The following is an 18,069-nucleotide window of genomic DNA, read 5'->3' as shown; positions in this document are numbered from 1 at the left end:
ATGAATTGTGAATTTCTTACCCAGTTGATCACATTAAAATGGCGAAAGCCCTCAATGGCGCTGCCAGAGTGAGAGTGGGGAAGAACAAACAAGACACAACCTGAAAGTTGTGTCGAGACGGAAAAGATGGCGGAAGCAGACGATGAAGTGGATTCTGAATCTAATGGCGGTAGAATCAAGGAGAATTTGAATATTGTCCAAAATAATGGAAAACGGAGCAAAGTAAGGTACAGTGATGTCACTTCCTATCTTGTAGGAGGACGGTTTGTTAATGAGGAGCAGCTGATCGAATTACCAATCTTGAGGAATCCATTTGAGCTATCCAAACTGGTGGAGAGAGTGCTGGGTAGAGTGAAGGCTGTGAGGATCACGAGAGGCGGGCTTGTTTTGATTTTTTGTGCTTCTGAGGATCAGAAGAAATGTGTGTTGCGTCTCACCCGATTTGATCCGTTTGAAGTGTGGTGTGTGTCCCTTAGGAACAGGGCACCCCTCAAGGGGGTCATTTCTGGACTCTCCTGGGAAGTAGATGTTGAAGAGATGAAAAATATTACTGGAGTGATTGATGCACGTTGGATGAATCGTGTGGTGAATGAAGAAAAAGTGAAGAGTCTATCTGTTCTTTTGTTTTTTGATATGGAGTCTCTCCCTACTCAAGTGCAGTTGGGGTGTATTAACTACAGAGTCAGAGCATCTATCCCAAGACCAATGCAGTGTGATCACTCGAAAGCTTTTGGTCATGTTTCAAGTGTTTGCAGAAGGGAGAAGCAGAGATGTCCAAGTTGTGGAAAAGATCATATTATGTGTTATAAAAGTGATGAAAACGTGACATGTTGCCATTGTGTTGGGAACCATGAAGCCACGTCTGTTGAATGCCCCACAAGGGTGAAAGAGAGTGAGGTGGCCAAAGTCAGGGCTGTCCAGAGCATTTCATATGCAGCAGCTGTTAAAAGGGTTGAGGGTTTGAATGGTGCTCCTGAAGAGTCCATGGTGGTGGATAGGCCTTCACTGCAGGCTGCAGGTCCAGGAAGATATAAATCATTGTGGAAGCGGCGGAGAGGTTCCTGGGGCTGAAAGATTTCTCTGCGAAGGAGTTACATGTAATATTGTCACAAGCCGTACCAGCGTCTCAGGCCCTAGAGTCTGAGAATGGAGATATGGAGATTTGAAAGAAGGAAGAAGTGGGAGTTTTGTTAATGTACTATATTTATTTGGGTGGATTAAGTTAGTTTCCATGTCACCTATGGATTTTCTTTTTTGACCTCGTTTTGGTTTCAACCCCTCCAGTTGGTGGCGGCAATACACCTTTTCGGGTTGTTGTCCGCCATAAAAGCGTCAGAAGAAGAAGAATGGCGCTGCCCATGAGAATACCTGTTGACATCGCCTTTTGGCCACTAGAGTTCTCTATCATTCTCTATGGTTCACACAAGACACAAGGACCTGCAACTAACTGCATGGGTAGAGTTGAGTGAGATTGCTAGTATATTCGTGATTTCTCACTGGTTATAATTCATATAAAAATGTTGAATTGGCAGTGGGCACCATGCATCTTTGGGTGTCTAGCTGACTCGATAACAATAACATCGTAACTCTAGCCAGGCAGCGTGATTTTGGCCGGAACTCACAAATGCTTCCGACACAGTTTCCTGTATCACACTAGCTAGAACTTGTAATTATCTGATTGGATAAGTTAGCTAGAAATCCGTTTTTCATTTCGTGTTGGTGCAGCCAACTGCAGTAGCAGCAATTGGTGTCATTCCCTGTCTCTGTGTAGCTTGACTCAGAGGAGAAGATGAGAGCAGAAGCGATGTTCATCCTTGTGCTACACACCATCCTGTCTGCGCTGTTGGTCAGCGATGTTAGTGCTACGCTGTCCAGGACTGATGCCAAGAAGAAGGACTCCAAAACACAAGAGCCAGAGGTGAGGAAGAGGAGGATAGTGGTGATTTTATGATGAGGATGAGTGGTGGAATCACTCTTTTCCATCCTGGAACCAGTGTATGTAATGGCCTCAATTAGCTACGCATATTATGGACACTGGAGTTAAATGTCCTTAGCTAGGGCTCAGCCCATGTGTGTGGGGAAAGTGTGGACTTTGTATTCCCCCTCTACCCAGTTCTGATTTCAGTAAATGACCAGTATTGTAGAAGGGACATAGACCACAATGAATGAATGATATAAATTGTCACTGTTTGTTCAGCTAGTCTCATCCCAGTTCCCACTGTTGCTGTGTATTCCTCCAAGACTACCAGGGTTGGGGGTCAATTCAGGAAGGTGATTTTGAAGTTAAAATCCAAGAAATTGAACAACTTTTAGAAATACATTTTCTGCCTTTTTCAGGTTATTGAGGAAACCATTGAAAATAGATGCCCTTTTTTCCAATGATTTTGAATTGGAATTTCAGTTTACTTCCTGAATTGACAGCCTTCAAATTCGAATGGACCCCAACCCTGGAGACTACAGTTGGTCTGGTTTTTACAACTACACACGCAGATCGTTTTATCTTGTGTTTTGTGTATTATTGTTGTTATATCAGACGTCCCAGGCGGAGCAGTCGGTGCTGGAGCGAGGTCTTGTTGTTGCTGACCCTCAGTGGAAGGACATCGTAAAGGAGGAGAGGAGATACTGCCAACGGGCTGTGACTAAACACACGTTCCAAGGGCCCGTGCTGGGATATATAACTCCTGTAAGTGCAGTGCTTGATTTGGGCATGAGCTCTCATGGGAGCTGAGATCCGGCAACACAAAAGTTATACTGCTTGACTTCCTGCACCTCTTATAAAAACGATTGGCTTAAAAGTATTGCATAGTTCCTCGACCCTAAATATAAACAGTACCGACACCTATTTTAGTCTATTGTCAGGCGCTGTTTAAGTCCGTAAAAGCAGGTTGGTGTGTTGGTTTGTAGCCAGGTTTAACCAGACTGAACGCTGCGATCACCTTTGAACAACAGTTAAACTTGGTCCTCTACAGAAATGTTGTCCATTTTTGCCTGCAGATCAGCCTTTAATCCAGAACCTGGTGTACTCCTTGTACTCCATGTTTAGCATGGCAAGGAGGAGCATGATAACTCAGTACAGACTGGTACCCAGCCTGCCCGCAGGTACCAATGTGTCTATCTGGTTGATTCTGATCACCCTGCTTTTACTGTTTTAATGTCTGTGTGTTTTAATAGTGGAACTATTATGTTACTACTGTTGTGTAAAAGCTATAGCTCATCAATAGGCTCCTTAAATACTTTCTGAATCAATTCTTCATATAACCTCTCACTTTCTCTCTCTCACTTTCTCTCTCACTTTCTCTCTCTCTCTCTCTCTCTCTCTCTCTCTCTCTCTCATGCTCTCTCTCTCTCTCTCTCTCTCTCTCTCTCTCTCTCTCTCACTTTCTCTCTCGTCGCTTTCTTTTCCCATCCTCCAGTGGAACTCCCATGGTTACGATGTTGCCAAGATGTTTGGTTCCAAGCTGACCTCTGTGTCTCCAGTGTGGCTTCAGCTGAGACGGAGAGGACCAGAGAGCTTCCATATCACCGGTCTTCATGACCATGACCCAGGTAAGGGGACCAGAGAGCTTCCATATCACCGGTCTACATGACCATGACCCAGGTAAGGGGACCAGAGAGCTTCCATATCACCGGTCTACATGACCATGACCCAGGTAAGGGGACCAGAGAGCTTCCATATCACCGGTCTACATGACCATGACCCAGGTAAGGGGACCAGAGAGCTTCCATATCACCGGTCTACATGACCATGACCCAGGTAAGGGGACCAGAGAGCTTCCATATCACCGGTCTTCATGACCATGACCCAGGTCTGCCATAGACTAGCAGGAGTAATGTCAGCCAAACGTTGTGATGTTGTCAGCCAGAGTTGTGATGTTGTCAGACAAAAGTTGTGATGCCTAAGAAATATGTACATTTACTAAGGGAGTAGATGTGAAATATAGAGAAAATATAGAAAGTTGTGTCTTTCAAAGATAAAAACTCTCTCCTTCTTTTGTAGGTTGGGTAAAAGCTGTGCGGAAGGCAAACAAAAAAATCAAAATGCGTAAGTGTATGTTAAACTCAGCTTTTTTTACTTTAAGTATATTCCCAGATGACCTCACTACGGTATCATTCAGTCACCTGCAGCTCCAATGATCACTCTCCTTCTGGTCAAACTCTCCTTCTGGTCAAACTCTCCTTCTGGTCAAACTCTCCTTCTGGTCAAACTCTCCTTCTGGTCAAACTCTCCTTCTGGTCAAACTCTCCTTCTGGTCAAACTCTCCTTCTGGTCAAACTCTCCTGCTCTCTAGTCCTAAAATAGGGCCCGGTGTTTGGTAATCATGTGACATGTCTGGATTTGAACGTTTATTTCAATATTTTTCATCAAACTGTCCCCTTGTCTTTTTATGTCAGATGGTCCAGCACTGTACTCAGACAACTGCTTTCATTTTTGGTGTAATTCTCATTTCTGGACGAGGCTTAAAATACGGGATAGAATCTTGCTGTATTTCACATGATTCCCAAACACATGGCACATGATCCTGTTCTTCTCTTCTCTTCCGCTCAGTTCCTCGCCTGTTATTTGACGGCTGGTCGTACCAGGACTATATGAGTGTTCTTGGCAGTGAGGATGAGATCGAGGAGCTGGGGACTGAGATGGTGGACGTAGCTAAGGTAAGGAGGGGCATTTTTGCTTTATTCAGACATTTTGGGACACTGTAAAGTCCATGGTGAATAAGAGCACCTCCTCCCAGCTGCCCACTGCACTGAGGCTAGGAAACACTGTCACCACCGATAAATCTACAATAATCGAGAATTTCAACAAGCATTTTGCTACGGCTGGCCATGCTTTCCACCTGGCTACCACTACCCCGGCCACCAGCTCTGCACCCTCCGCTGCAACTTGCCCATGCCCCCCCCCCGCTTCTCCTTCACACAAATTCAGACAGCTGATGTTCTGAAAGAGCTGAAAAATCTGGACCCCTACAAATCAGCTGGGCTAGACAATCTGGACCCTTTCTTTCTAAAATTAGCTGCCGAAATTGTCGCAACCTCTCTTTCGTAACGTCTGAGATCCCCAGAGATTGGAAAGCTGCCGCGGTCATCCCCCTCTTCAAAGGGGGTGACACTCTAGATCCAAACTGTTACAGACCTGTATCCATCCTGTGCTGCCTTTCGAAAGTTTTTGAAAGCCAAGTTAACAAACAGATCACCGACCATTTCGAATCCCACCGTACCTTCTCCGCTATGCAATCCGGTTTCCGAGCTGGTCATGGGTGCACCTCAGCCACGCTCAAGGTCCTAAACGATATTATAACCGCGATCGATAATAGACAGTACTGTGCAGCCGTCTTCATCGACCTGGCCAAGGCTTTCGACTCTGTCAACCACAGCATTCTTATTGACCTCCCGAGTGGCGCAGTGGTCTAAGGCAGTGCTAGCTGTGCCACTAGAGATCCTGGTTCGAATCCAGGCTCTGTCGTAGCCGGCCGCGACCGGGAGACCCATGGGGCGGCGCACAATTGGCCCAGCGTCGTCCAGGGTAGGGGAGGGAATGGCCGGCAGGGATGTGGGTTTGACTCCCACGGGGGGCCAGTATGAAAAAAATATATTTAAAAAAAAAATACAAAAATATAAAAAATGATGTATGCACTCACTAACTGTAAGTCGCTCTGGATAAGAGTAAATGTAAAATGTAAATATAAATGTTATTGGCAGACTAAATAGCCTTGGTTTCTCAAATGACTGCCTCACCTGGTTCACCAACTACTTCTCAGATAGAGTTCAATGTGTCAAATCGGAGGGCCTGTTGTCTGGACCTCTGGCAGTCTCTGGGGGTGCCACAGGGTTCAATTCTTGGGCCGACTCTATTCTCTGTGTATATCAATGATGTCGCTCTTGCTGCTGGTGACTCTCAGATCCACCTCTATGCAGACGACACCATTTTGTATACATCTGGCCCTTCATTGGACACTGTGTTAACAAACCTCCAAACGAGCTTCAATGCCATACAACACTCCTTCAGTAGCCTCCAACTGCTCTTAAACACTAGTAAAACTAAATGCATACTCTTCAATCAAACGCTGCTGGCACCCGCCCACCCGACTAGAATCACTACTCTCGGCGGGTCTGACCTAGAGTATGTGGACAACTACAAATACCTAGGTGTCTGGTTAGACTGTAAACTCTCCTTCCAGACTCACAATAAGCATATCCAATCCAAAGTTCAATCTAGAATCGGCTTCCTATTTCGCAACAAAGCCTCCTTCACTCATGCTGCCAAACATGCCCTCGTAAAACTGACTATCCTACCGATCCTTGACTTCGGCGATGTCATTTACAAAATAGCCTCCAACACTCTACTCAGCTAATTGGATGTAGACTATCACAGTGCCATCCGTTTTGTCACCAAAGCCCCATACACTACCCACCACTGTGACCTGTACGCTCTTGTTGGCTGGTCCTCAATACATATTTGTTGCCAAACCCACTGGCTCCAGGTCATCTATAAATCACTGCTAGGCAAATCTCCGCCTTATCTTAGCTCATTGGTCACCATAGCAACACCCACCCGTAGTCTGCGCTCCAGCAGGTATATCTCACTGGTCATTCCCAAAGCCAACACCTCCTTTGGCCGCCATTCCTTCCAGTTCTCTGCTGCCAATGACTGGAACGAGCTGAAAAATCTCTAAAGCTGGAGACTCTTATCTCCCTCACTAACTTTAAGCGTCAGTTGTCAGAGCACCTTACCGATCACTGCACCTGTACACAGCCCATCTGAAATTAGCCCACCCAACTACCTCATCCCCATATTGTTATTTATTTTGCTCATTTGTACCCCAGTATCTCTATTTGCACATCATCTCTTGCACATCTATCATTCCAGTGTTAATACTAATTGTAATTATTTTGCACTATGGCCTATTTATTGCCTTACCTCCATAACTTGCTACATTTGCACACACTGTATATATATTTTCTGTGATATTTTTGACTTTATGTTTTGTGTTACCCCATATGTAACTCTGTGTTGTTGTTTTTATCGCACTGCTTTGCTTTATCTTGGCCAGGTCGCAGTTGTAAATGAGAACTTGTTCTCAACTGGCTTACCTGGGTAAATAAAGGTGAAATAAAAAATTAAACAGAAAAGAAACAGCTTGGAGGGAGACGGGGCTCAAACCCTGGTCTCTGGGGCACCAGGTCTGTCCATGTGGGCTCCCGAGTGGCGCAGCGGTCTAAGGCACTGCATCTCAGTGCTTGAGGCGTCACTACAGACCCCCCTGGTTCGATTCCAGGCTGTATCACAACCGGCCGTGATTGGGAGTCCCATAGGGCGGCGCACAATTGGCCCAGCGTCGTCCGGGTTTGGCCGGTGTAGGCCGTCATTGTAAATAAGAATTTGTTCTTAACTGACTTGCCTAGTTAAATAAAGGTAAAATAAAAAAAACAATACAAAAAAAACTTAAGGAGTTGATTTCACGATATAATACTAATAGTAATGCAGTATAGTACATTTATATAACATCAGTTGGCAAGTGAGATTGAAAACAATTTACCAACCGCCAAAAAGCTGAATGTTATGTGTGTTTTTCTAACGGTAAATATGATCATATACAGTAGGATGCCCCAAAGTGACTGTTTGTTGCAGACGTTGACTTCCGCTGTTTATTTCATAGGAGTGTTTCCTAAACGACTAACATGTAAAATGGAAATGCTCATTGTGTTCTGCCTTTGCAGACAGAAGGCTTTGACGGCTATACACTGGAGCTGTGGAGTCAGTTAGGAGGGAACAAGAGACAGTGAGTAACCCAGTACGACGTGATACCATTACCTGTCTTAGCCATGTTAAGAACCCCTCTGAACTTGTCTTAGCCATGGTAAGAACCCCTCTGAACCTGTCTTAGCCATGGTAAGAACCCCTCTGAACCTGTCTTAGCCATGGTAAGAACCCCTCTGAACCTGTCTTAGCCATGGTAAGAACCCCTCTGAACCTGTCTTAGCCATGGTAAGAACCCCTCTGAACTTGTCTTAGCCATGGTAAGAACCCCTCTGAACCTGTCTTAGCCATGGTAAGAACCCCTCTGAACCTGTCTTAGCCATGGTAAGAACCCCTCTGAACCTGTCTTAGCCATGGTAAGAACCCCTCTGAACCTGTCTTAGCCATGGTAAGAACCCCTCTGAACCTGTCTTAGCCATGGTAAGAATCCCTCTGAACCTGTCTTAGCCATGGTAAGAACCCCTCTGAACCTGTCTTAGCCATGGTAAGAACCCCTCTGAACCTGTCTTAGCCATGGTAAGAACCCCTCTGAACCTGTCTTAGCCATGGTAAGAACCCCTCTGAACCTGTCTTAGCCATGGTAAGAACCCCTCTGAACTTGTCTTAGCCATGGTAAGAACCCCTCTGAACCTGTCTTAGCCATGGTAAGAACCCCTCTGAACCTGTCTTAGCCATGGTAAGAACCCCTCTGAACCTGTCTTAGCCATGGTAAGAACCCCTCTGAACCTGTCTTAGCCATGGTAAGAACCCCTCTGAACCTGTCTTAGCCATGGTAAGAACCCCTCTGAACCTGTCTTAGCCATGGTAAGAACCCCTCTGAACCTGTCTTAGCCATGGTAAGAACCCCTGTGAACCTGTCTTAGCCATGGTAAGAACCCCTCTGAAGACACATTTTGAACCGTAGTTTGTATTTACTGTAAACACTATTCCATTCAGGGAGCTGGTCCACATGGTGACACACATCTGTGAGGCTCTTAAGGAGAAGAAACTGGACTGTGTACTGGTCATTCCGCCAGCCGTCACACCAAGGTAGGTGATACAGACGTCACAGAAATATCACAACATGATTGATTTACTATTTTAGCAGATCATTAAAACACAGCCCGGCTGAATTTTGTAGAACATTTTAGAGACCTTGGCGGTGTAGATACATGTATTTTGTATTTTTAATACAATTTCCTGCAATTCTACAGATGTCTCCATGGAGCTGGGAGAAAACGTTGCAGATTTAAAGCTAATTTCCTGCAATTCTATGCATTATGCCATGGCTAAAGCTGTGTTCTTTTCCTCAAACATAATACAATCAATACTGTTAAATTCATTGTTTTTGTAATTTTCAATTCTCCTTGAATGTCTAGCTTTTATTTGGGTGATTGTTAGTTCTCAAAGATTATATTATTAAAAAATCTATAGGTCTGTTAAGGGAAAAAGGTGAGCAGTCATTGATAAAGTAAATCAAAAATCAATCCGTTGCAACAGGGAGACAACCTCCAGCGTTGGAGCGTAGAAGAATGTGGAACAGGCCTAGAGAAGGACTTTATAACCACTATCAGGAACAGGGAGACAACCTCCAGCGTTGGAGCGTAGAAGAATGTGGAACAGGCCTAGAGAAGGACTTTATAACCACTATCAGGAACAGGGAGACAACCTCCAGCGTTGGAGCGTAGAAGAATGTGTAACAGGCCTAGAGAAGGACTTTATAACCACTATCAGGAACAGGGAGACAACCTCCAGCGTTGGAGCGTAGAAGAATGTGGAACAGGCCTAGAGAAGGACTTTATAACCACTATCAGGAACAGGGAGACAACCTCCAGCGTTGGAGCGTAGAAGAATGTGGAACAGGCCTAGAGAAGGACTTTAGAACCACTATCAGGAACAACTGTTCTGTCAACAATGTCACTAAATCCTGTAGGAACTCTAAACAAGGCGTAGTGACCCTGGGCTAATGGTACCGAAGATGAAATCAGCTGCTCCAGAATCACACCAGTGAGAGAGGCTTGTAGGAAGATGACATTAGCTGCTCCAGAATCACAGAGTCACAGATACATTATCATTATTATCATTATCAGTGTGTCCTTGAATCCAGTCTGGCATCAAACTTTAACCAGAACATTTGATAGTGGCAGTTTAACAGGTCATCAACGGGTATGACTTGAATTCATCTTAAATTCCCTGTTATCTTTCCTACATACTTTATATCTGGTTTTAGTCGTTTTTAATTTACACTGAATGTGTTTTTCCATCCCGAAAATACATTGCAATGTTTTGACTTAAGCATCCCGGAAGAATGCTTAGGCTGCCCGCCCAAGGATTTCGATGGCAGGAAAATCCCTGCAATACCATTCGTACCATGTCTTTGATCTAACTGATCCATGTAATAACGGCAGGGAGGAGGTTCATCTTTCTGTTGTGATCAGTTCAGGCCAGCCGGGGATGTTCGGGAGAGAGGAGTTTGAGCAGTTAGCTCCCGTAGTGGACGGATTCAGTCTAATGACCTACGACTTCTCCTCTGAACGGTAAGATTTCCTTCTCACTGAAACAATCACATCCTTTCATTAAAAATATTATATTCGTAAAATGACCATCACTGAACATTTGACAGATGTTATAGGCCACTCCTATGTTGTTAGTATATCAGTATGTCAGGTTCTCTGCTCCCTCCTAGACCGGGCCCCAGCTCCCCTCTACCCTGGGTCAGAGAATGTGTTCTAGAGTTGTCCCCCAACACCCAATGGAGGCACAAGATACTGCTGGGACTGAACCTGTATGGACAGGACTTCTCCACCCACGGAGCTGAACCACTGCTGGGGGGCAGGTAGGATACTCCTAATAATACTTAATACGGGTAGTCGTTCTCTAGTAGCAGTAATCTATACAGAAGACGGTACAGAAACTGCCAGGTTATTTTATGGGACAGAAATGGCCTCTCTCTTTCTGTCACCTCCAGTCCCCCTTCACCTCTCTCTCTCTCTTTCTGTCACCTCCAGTCCCCCTTCACCTCTCTCTCTCTCTTTCTGTCACCTCCAGTCCCCCTTCACCCCTATCTCTCTCTCTCTGTCACCTCCAGTCCCCCATCTCTCTCTCTTTCTGTCACTTCCAGTCCACCTTTACCTCTCTCTCTCTCTCTCTTTCTGTCACCTCCAGTCCCCCTTCACCCCCCTCTCTCTCTCTCTTTCTGGTATTTCCTGTAAAGGTTAATTGAGCTATTGAAGGAGCTGAAGCCTAGACTACGTATTACCCAGCAATAACACGAGTTACTCCATATAATATTCAACAGGCAAATAGTTTAGATTTATACTCCTTTCCCAGACCTTATCCCCCTTCCTTTCTTCTCTTCCCTGTAAAGGTTCATTGAGCTCTTGAAGGAGCTGAAGCCCAGACTACTATGGGATGACCAGGCTGAGGAGCACTACTTCAGTTACAAGAGGTACAGTTAGTCTACTTCAGCTTCATATTATGACAACTCAAAGAACCATCATTCCCAGATTATATGAAGTGCAGTTTCCATTCAGGTCTCCTTTTATTTACAGTTTTTGTGAAGAAATGGGGCTTGTCTTGTCTGATATCTTGCCAGTATCATCACACCACAATAACTCACTTGATTTTATGTTCCACATTCTAGGAGCAATGGAGTCAAGCATGTGGTCTATTACCCAACACTGAAGGTATGACCTTTTGACCTCCATTTGATGTACAGAATACATCAGACACCATATACATCTGCAGATGATTCTCAAAATAACCAAATAAATACACACGTATAGAGTATCATGGCACACCAGGTTTAAGTTAAGTTGATTAATGATCAAACATTTTCCAGAAACACAGATCCTTATCATGTATTGCCCTCTTCTCCAGAAACACAGATCCTTATCACGTATTGCCTTCTTCTCCAGAAACACAGATCCTTATCACGTATTGCCCTCTTCTCCAGAAACACAGATCCTTATCATGTATTGCCGCCTTCTCCAGAAACACAGATCCTTATCATGTATTGCCCTCTTCTCTGCATCTCTCCCTCTCTTCTCTAGTCTCTCCATCAACGAATCTCCTTAGCCACTGAGTTAGGTACAGGAATCTCCATGTGGGAACTGGGTCAGGGATTGGACTATTTCTACGATCTTCTATGAGAAAGACACTCAAGCTCCTTTCTTTAGCAAATTAATCAACCGCTAAAATATCTGCAAATGTACAGTCCATGGTAATATTTGCTGAGCACCAACAAGCATGAGGATTACACTGTTATTTCTTTGACTACCTGGAATGAACGACGTCTCTTATCTCATGAAGACCAGGGTGATCATCGGTTGATTGTAGGAGACGGAGGCCAAGTTGTGTATACAGAGTAAATGTGACTGAACTAAGGAACTTGAAGCTGCCAACTTGGCAAGAGTTAGTTAATCATCCATCAAAGCAGCTTTCAACTGGGGCTTATAACAGGGTTATTATGGGATGTGGCACACAGAAGGTGTTCATGTTTTTAAATGGAAATACTGATATGAAATGGTAAGATAGAATAATACATAATATCATTTTTAAGGTCTGGTTTCCCGGACAGAGATTAAGCCTAGTCCTGAATCTCAATTGAAAATAGCCCTTTAGTCCAGGACCAGGCATGTTTGTCAGGGTGACCGTTATAATCAGGCATTAGTCTGCTGCCCACTGCAGGAATGTGGCAATGTGTTATGTTTCTTTAGAAGACATTTGACATGAAATAAAAAAGGTACATTGTTCAGTGTTGTTTTTTTAATATAAAAATGTAATCGACAATAGAAATTGAAGTCCTACATAGATACAGTGCTACTTTTTCTAATACCTTCACTGGTTGCTGCTTGATTAGGTTTGACAAATGGCAGCCGATCTAGAAGTACTAGAAACAGCTTCTGTACACCAGGGTTGGGGTCAATTCCATTTAAATTCCAGTCAATTCAGGAAGTGAACTGAAATTCCAATTCTCTTCAATGCTTTGTAGCTCAATTGGTAGAGCACGGCGCTTGTAACGCCAGGGTAGTGGGTTCGATCCCCGGGACCACCCATACGTAAAAATGTATGCGCACATGACTAAGTCGATTTGGATAAAAGCGTCTGCTAAATGGCATATAATTTATATTATTATAAGGAAAAATTGGAATCTAATTGTAATTTGGTTGACTTCCTTTCTGAATTGAAATGGAATTGACCCAACCCTGGTGTACAATACATAAAACAGGAGTCACACGTACAGCATGTCCTCAAGGCCCAACTAAACGTCATGATCAAATATATTACTAAATCCCTTTTTACCCAGACCCTTTATATTTGTCCTTCATATAACTAAATGTAAAGGAAGTCTACTTTGAGGTTTTGCTTCTGTATTTGAAAGGTTCCGTTTTCTTACTGTATTGTATGAGCCGTGTCTGCTAAATGATATCGATCATATCCCGTTCATGTCAAAATAAGGCTGGGATTTAAATCCGATCGCGCTTTGTGGGCAATGCACCTTTTAAAGAGCCATGGAACACGCAGATTGGCCAGTGTTTTTCTGTTGCTCATTAGAAAAACCACATTTCAGTCTTGCAGGTGTGTTTCCTGACCGATTCCGTGTTTGGTTAATTATGTTTGTCCCCCATGAGACACTGTAGACGCGACAGCCAATTTTCACTTCCTCAAAATCCCCAGAATGAATCTAAGATAACTCAATACATCTGTAATAAATGTAGACGTTTTTGCCAAGGATGTTTTAGTTGTGTAATTTTACATCTAAGGTGTTTGGTGCAGTATTTCTCAAGTAAAGAAATGCGTGACTTGTTGTCTTATGTAAACAAAGTCGACGCTGCTGAGCAGGTCTGTCTCACTTGTCTATGCTATTGGATAGAGAGCAATCACTGCAGCTGTTCACCCCATGTTAGCGGGCAAAAGGACATTGTCAAATCAAAACCCCAACCTTCATTTACCCGTAGTGACGCACGGATGTTCCAAACTCTGTTTTAGATGACTGACTTTATGACCAGAATTATCCTATTTACACTTTGTAGTAAATGTTGACACTAGAACAACAGTTTCTAACTCATATCAATACCAAATTGGCCGTTTTCAAATGGATTTGTTGCTTTTTAAAAGGCAGTTGCTCTTTAAAGGCAATGTTCCCGCACATTCATGGTAAATGCTGCATATGTTGATTCAATGGCAGATTACCTTTAAGTGGCACATAGCCGACAAAGCACGATCGGATTGAATCCCGGCCAAGGCTTGTTAGCTTGGTCCCTACGTAGCAGAACAGAAGACATGTTACTTTCCATTACAGAGCATGATGAGGTTATTGACAGCGACTGACGTAGACTGTATGTTCTGTCCGGTCACCAGGTGTCTGTCGATCACTACATGCACGGCATCCTCCTGACTAGCTGGAAAAGAACAGCGATATGAAAATACGTCAGGTTACACACAACACTAACATCCACATCAGAGTCCTATTGATTGGGTTCCTGGCTTCCTGCGGTGTTCAACACTACTTCCTCATGTGTAGAGACCTGAGACCAATCAGATCTCTGTACATTCTGAAGGAGTGTTGAACATGGCAGGAAACCAATCAATATGATTTACTGATAGGGTCGCAAAATTCCACTAACTTTCCCCACCAAAAAACAGGTTTTCCACAAATCCTGGTTGTAGTATTCTGGATGTTATTGCTTATTCCATCCTGATTCTGGGACTCTTCCAACCCTGATTTTTTGGAAAGTTACCGGAATTTTGCAACCCTACTTATTGATCATTTGAGCAACTCCTTTGCAGTGTAGATCTCCTGAAACAACAACACCGTTCTGTAATGTTGACCTCCTGGAACAACAATACTAGTTATCTCCCACACTCACCGGTGTATGATCCTCCGCTGTCCTTGACAAAGTCCTCCACGATCAGAGGCAGGTTGGCAAAGTCTGGGCTCCTCACCAGCTCAAACACAGACGGCTGGGAAATAACACAACCGGGAGAATGGAAGTTGTATAAAACTAGTAACCATATCTTTTAAAGCTAATCGGGTATATCATTGGCTTCTATGGATTTGGAATGGGGAGGTATTTCCCCCCCTTAAAAGAGACACTTACCCCTGTGAGACTGTAGCCGGAGAAGATCCACCTCTGTCCCTCTACTACGGCGCAGCACAGACCAGATACACCTTGTCCCACAGCGCACACCGGCTCTGGTAGGTACAGACATGGTAGTGTCATGCAAAACAACGTCTCACAAACCACGCGACAATGTTTGACAATATTAGTTTCTAAACGTTTTGAGTCCCGAGATTTAGCTGGATGGCTGAAGTGTTGCAGACTGTGATAGAAACGTTAAGGTCATTTCCTCTTGAGCCGACACATGCAGCGTTTACCATGAATGCAGGAACAGTACCTTTTACATTTGTATTGGGCTTTAGCGGATTGAATAAAGACCTGATCTGGGTTAGGGGGATCTGCCCTATAGAGAGCTACACTAGAGGCTAGGGGGATGGAGCACAGGGTACTAACTCTGCTGTGAGGTGAAGTGTGCGAGGATACGTGCCAGAGAGCCACTGTGCGCCAGGTCAGTGAGAGCCCCAGGACAGTCTGGAATCAGCAGAGCTTGATACCGAGCACCTGGAATAGAGTGACGGTCATGACATCATCACGTGACCGTCGGCAAAGTATTATGCCAATTATTTCCATTTGTAATGATCTTAACAGTCAAAAGAACTGACCGCTGAATTACTGTCTAACAACTAACACATTTTGGACGAGGCTAAGAAGTATACAAAGGCTACATACTTTTTTACAGTTTTAGTCATTTAGCAGACGCTCTTATCCAGAGCGACTTACAGGAGCAATTAGGGTTAAGTGCCTTGCTCAAGGGCACGTCGACAGATTTTTCACCTAGTCGGCTCGGGGATTAGAACCAGCGACCTTTCGGTTACTGGCACAACGCTCTTAACAATTAAGCTACCTGCCGCGTGTAATCATAAGTGGATCTTACCATCTATTGACTCCAACTTGGCTGGGGTTGCAAAATACTTTTGGCTGAAGTCTTGTACCCATCTGGCTGTGGTTTCATCCACCCCGACAAAATCTATGGGCTTCCCCTGGAAATAATAAAAAGACACCAACATCGTGTGTGTGTGTTTTTCGGTGTGTGTTTGTCTGTTTGTGGGTCTGTGTTTTTTCGGTGTGTGCGTCTCCGTGTGTGTCTCACCCCTGGTGTCGCCGTCTGCAGGTTGAACACCGAACTGCAGAGACAGAAGGCTTGATGGAACGACCGAGCAGACACTCCTGTTGAGAGAAGAGAGAATTGACACACAGTAGGCTAGCCACTAAAGCAGCAGCATGATAAGCCATTCATGGTGATGATTGTACGATATGATAATGATTATGTGTCAAACAAGCAAGCCGGGATAAGATATAAGCACAGCTATAAATTATTAATATTGCCCTTTTTGAAACAGAAAAGATACTGTAAAACATGACTAATATGGGTACAGTAGCTATCAAGTTAGTTCAAATTAAAAGACGCATTGTGTCCGTCACATGACATACACCCACAGTCAGCAGCGCCAGTCTGAGGCGCTCATATCGACAGAAGTGGATAAAGTGAAATGTTAATAATATGTAAACGCATTCACTAGTTAACGCCTACCTTGTGCAGCTGCACTGGCCACAATTAGACAAGTGGGTTTAGAAGACATTTTAGTGGTTTATCAAAATCAAATCCGTTGCCTACCACCACAGACCATTAACCAAAAAAAATATGAAAACAGGAAGTGATCACAGTTCAACTTCCGTTTCATCTAGCCAATGACAGTACAACACCCGTTTTCACACTGAACGAATTTCAAAATAAAAGTCTTAGGTAGATCGGATGGTAGCAAGTGAAGAGAGCTTAAAACAATGTGAATATCTTTGACAAAAACGCTTCTTCTTCTTCTTCTTCAATGAGGTTTAACGGCGGTTGGCAGCCAATAAATGTTGTATTACCGCCACCTACTAGACTGGAGTACAACTCCCTTATAATAATAATAATAATAATAATAATAATAATAAATAATAATAATATGCCATTTAGCAGACGCTTTTATCCAAAGCGACTTACAGTCATGCGTGCATACATTTTTTTGTGTACGTGTGGTCCCGGGGATCGAACCCACTACCTTGGCGTTACAAGCGCCGTGCTCTACCAGCTGAGCTACAGAGGACCACTTTGCAACAAAAAAATATATAATAATAATAATAATAATAATAATAATAATAACTACCATCCTCCACTATTTACATCTATTTATTCCTACCTCTGGCTAACAGTCTGAAAGGATGGGACGCCACCACTTAACACACCCTGTAACTCTTCTGATGTCAAGTCTCGCACACCCATATACCTCTCTGCAGCTGCCACCACAACATCTATTTTCTGCGACTTATGTTCCATCCCTGCAGTACAGTTGATAACCATTGCTATAAATGGCTAAAATCCAATCTTACTGAAACATATATCACTTGTTGGTTTATCCCTCTGTACTGGTACAGATCTACTACTCACACCACTCCTCTCAGGATCCCTCCCCCTTGACCCATCTTCCTCTACTTCCTTCACTGCCTCCGCATATGACAACTTCTGCTCTAACCCTGGAAACCTCAACCTGCCTTTCTCGCACCGGACATTTCTGATCCCCAGCCCCATGGCCACCCCTACAATAGCACACACTACTTTCCCCAATGCTGCACATTCCTTTGTCTCATGCCCTTCTGCACACTTCTCACACCTAAGAACCTCCCACCTACACACTGCTGCCACATGCCCATAAGGTTGACACCTGTAACAACGTAATGGCACACTAGCTCGTACCGGCTAACTTATATATCCTAACATCACTTTATCAGGCAGACTCAATTTCAAAACTCAAAAGACAATGACTCTTCTATTTCTCCACTCACGCCACCCTGTCTGCGTCGCACCAAACAACGAGCATCACAAACACCGGGAATCTTCCCCTTCAGTTGGTCAGCTTTTACATTTACCGCTACCCCAGTAATCACGCCTTTCAATGGAGCCCTTTTCTTGAGAGCAAAACAGTTCACATTTCTTGTCCCCATTCGTTCAACACGGAGCGCCTACTCCCTCTGACCAGCAGAAACACAAACAATTATCACCAGACCACTTCTGGTTACCCTCACCGATTCCACAGGATCCAACTCTGTTTTCACCCATCCTGAAACCACAAATGGATCAGCCGAAAGGCAAGGGTCCACTTTTTCCAAAACCTTCACTCCTACTGTCACAGACTCATCTTTATCCTGACCCTCTGTGCAAGCCTCAGGCTC

General features: G+C 44.1%; 2 protein-coding genes across 3 annotated transcripts; one reads left to right on the top strand and one right to left on the bottom strand.

The window, feature by feature from the left end:
- The first annotated feature begins 1,423 nt into the window (after nt 1-1,423).
- On the top strand, nt 1,424-12,489 carry LOC311114619 (chitinase domain-containing protein 1-like). Of its 2 annotated transcripts, none has more exons than XM_084189856.1 (13): nt 1,424-1,460; nt 1,772-1,918; nt 2,534-2,683; nt 3,414-3,546; nt 3,998-4,042; nt 4,547-4,653; nt 7,717-7,778; nt 8,693-8,785; nt 10,174-10,272; nt 10,422-10,571; nt 11,103-11,183; nt 11,379-11,421; nt 11,788-12,489. In XM_084189856.1, the coding sequence occupies exons 1-13, from the start codon at nt 1,452-1,454 to the stop codon at nt 11,884-11,886; spliced, it is 1,218 nt and encodes a 405-aa protein (XP_084045982.1). In that variant the 5' UTR covers nt 1,424-1,451; the 3' UTR covers nt 11,887-12,489. The 2 variants fall into 2 exon arrangements, with proteins under 2 accessions (XP_084045982.1, XP_084045981.1); XM_084189855.1 differs by having other exon boundaries at nt 10,144-10,272.
- Nucleotides 12,483-16,507, bottom strand: LOC311114620 (glutamine amidotransferase-like class 1 domain-containing protein 1). The gene is made up of 7 exons (XM_084189857.1): nt 16,391-16,507; nt 15,950-16,026; nt 15,734-15,839; nt 15,253-15,360; nt 14,839-14,933; nt 14,608-14,701; nt 12,483-14,139 (listed from the first exon to the last, which is right to left on the bottom strand). The coding sequence occupies exons 1-7, from the start codon at nt 16,437-16,439 to the stop codon at nt 14,024-14,026; spliced, it is 645 nt and encodes a 214-aa protein (XP_084045983.1). The 5' UTR covers nt 16,440-16,507; the 3' UTR covers nt 12,483-14,023.
- Nucleotides 16,508-18,069: the final 1,562 nt, after the last annotated feature.

The sequence above is a fragment of the Coregonus lavaretus genome, assembly GCF_964263955.1.
Source record: "Coregonus lavaretus genome assembly, contig: HAP1_SCAFFOLD_1916, whole genome shotgun sequence".
Taxonomy (NCBI): Eukaryota; Metazoa; Chordata; class Actinopteri; order Salmoniformes; family Salmonidae; genus Coregonus; species Coregonus lavaretus.
The sequence above is the reverse complement of the archived record's forward strand: the minus strand, read 5'-3'. Positions and strand labels throughout refer to the sequence as shown.

Bases quoted from the DNA above. Each gene is read 5' to 3' on its own strand.
- LOC311114619 (XM_084189855.1), top strand. The intron at 1,919-2,533 runs GTGAGGAAGAGG...TTGTTATATCAG, and splicing joins CCAAAACACAAGAGCCAGAG to ACGTCCCAGGCGGAGCAGTC. The intron at 10,572-11,102 runs GTAGGATACTCC...TTCCCTGTAAAG, and splicing joins GAACCACTGCTGGGGGGCAG to GTTCATTGAGCTCTTGAAGG.
- LOC311114620 (XM_084189857.1), bottom strand. From the start codon at position 16,439: ATGTCTTCTAAACCCACTTGTCTAATTGTGGCCAGTGCAGCTGCACAA. The intron at 15,840-15,949 runs GTGAGACACACA...TATTATTTCCAG, and splicing joins TGCAGACGGCGACACCAGGG to GGGAAGCCCATAGATTTTGT. The intron at 14,140-14,607 runs GTGAGTGTGGGA...GTTCTTTTCCAG, and splicing joins CAGCGGAGGATCATACACCG to CTAGTCAGGAGGATGCCGTG.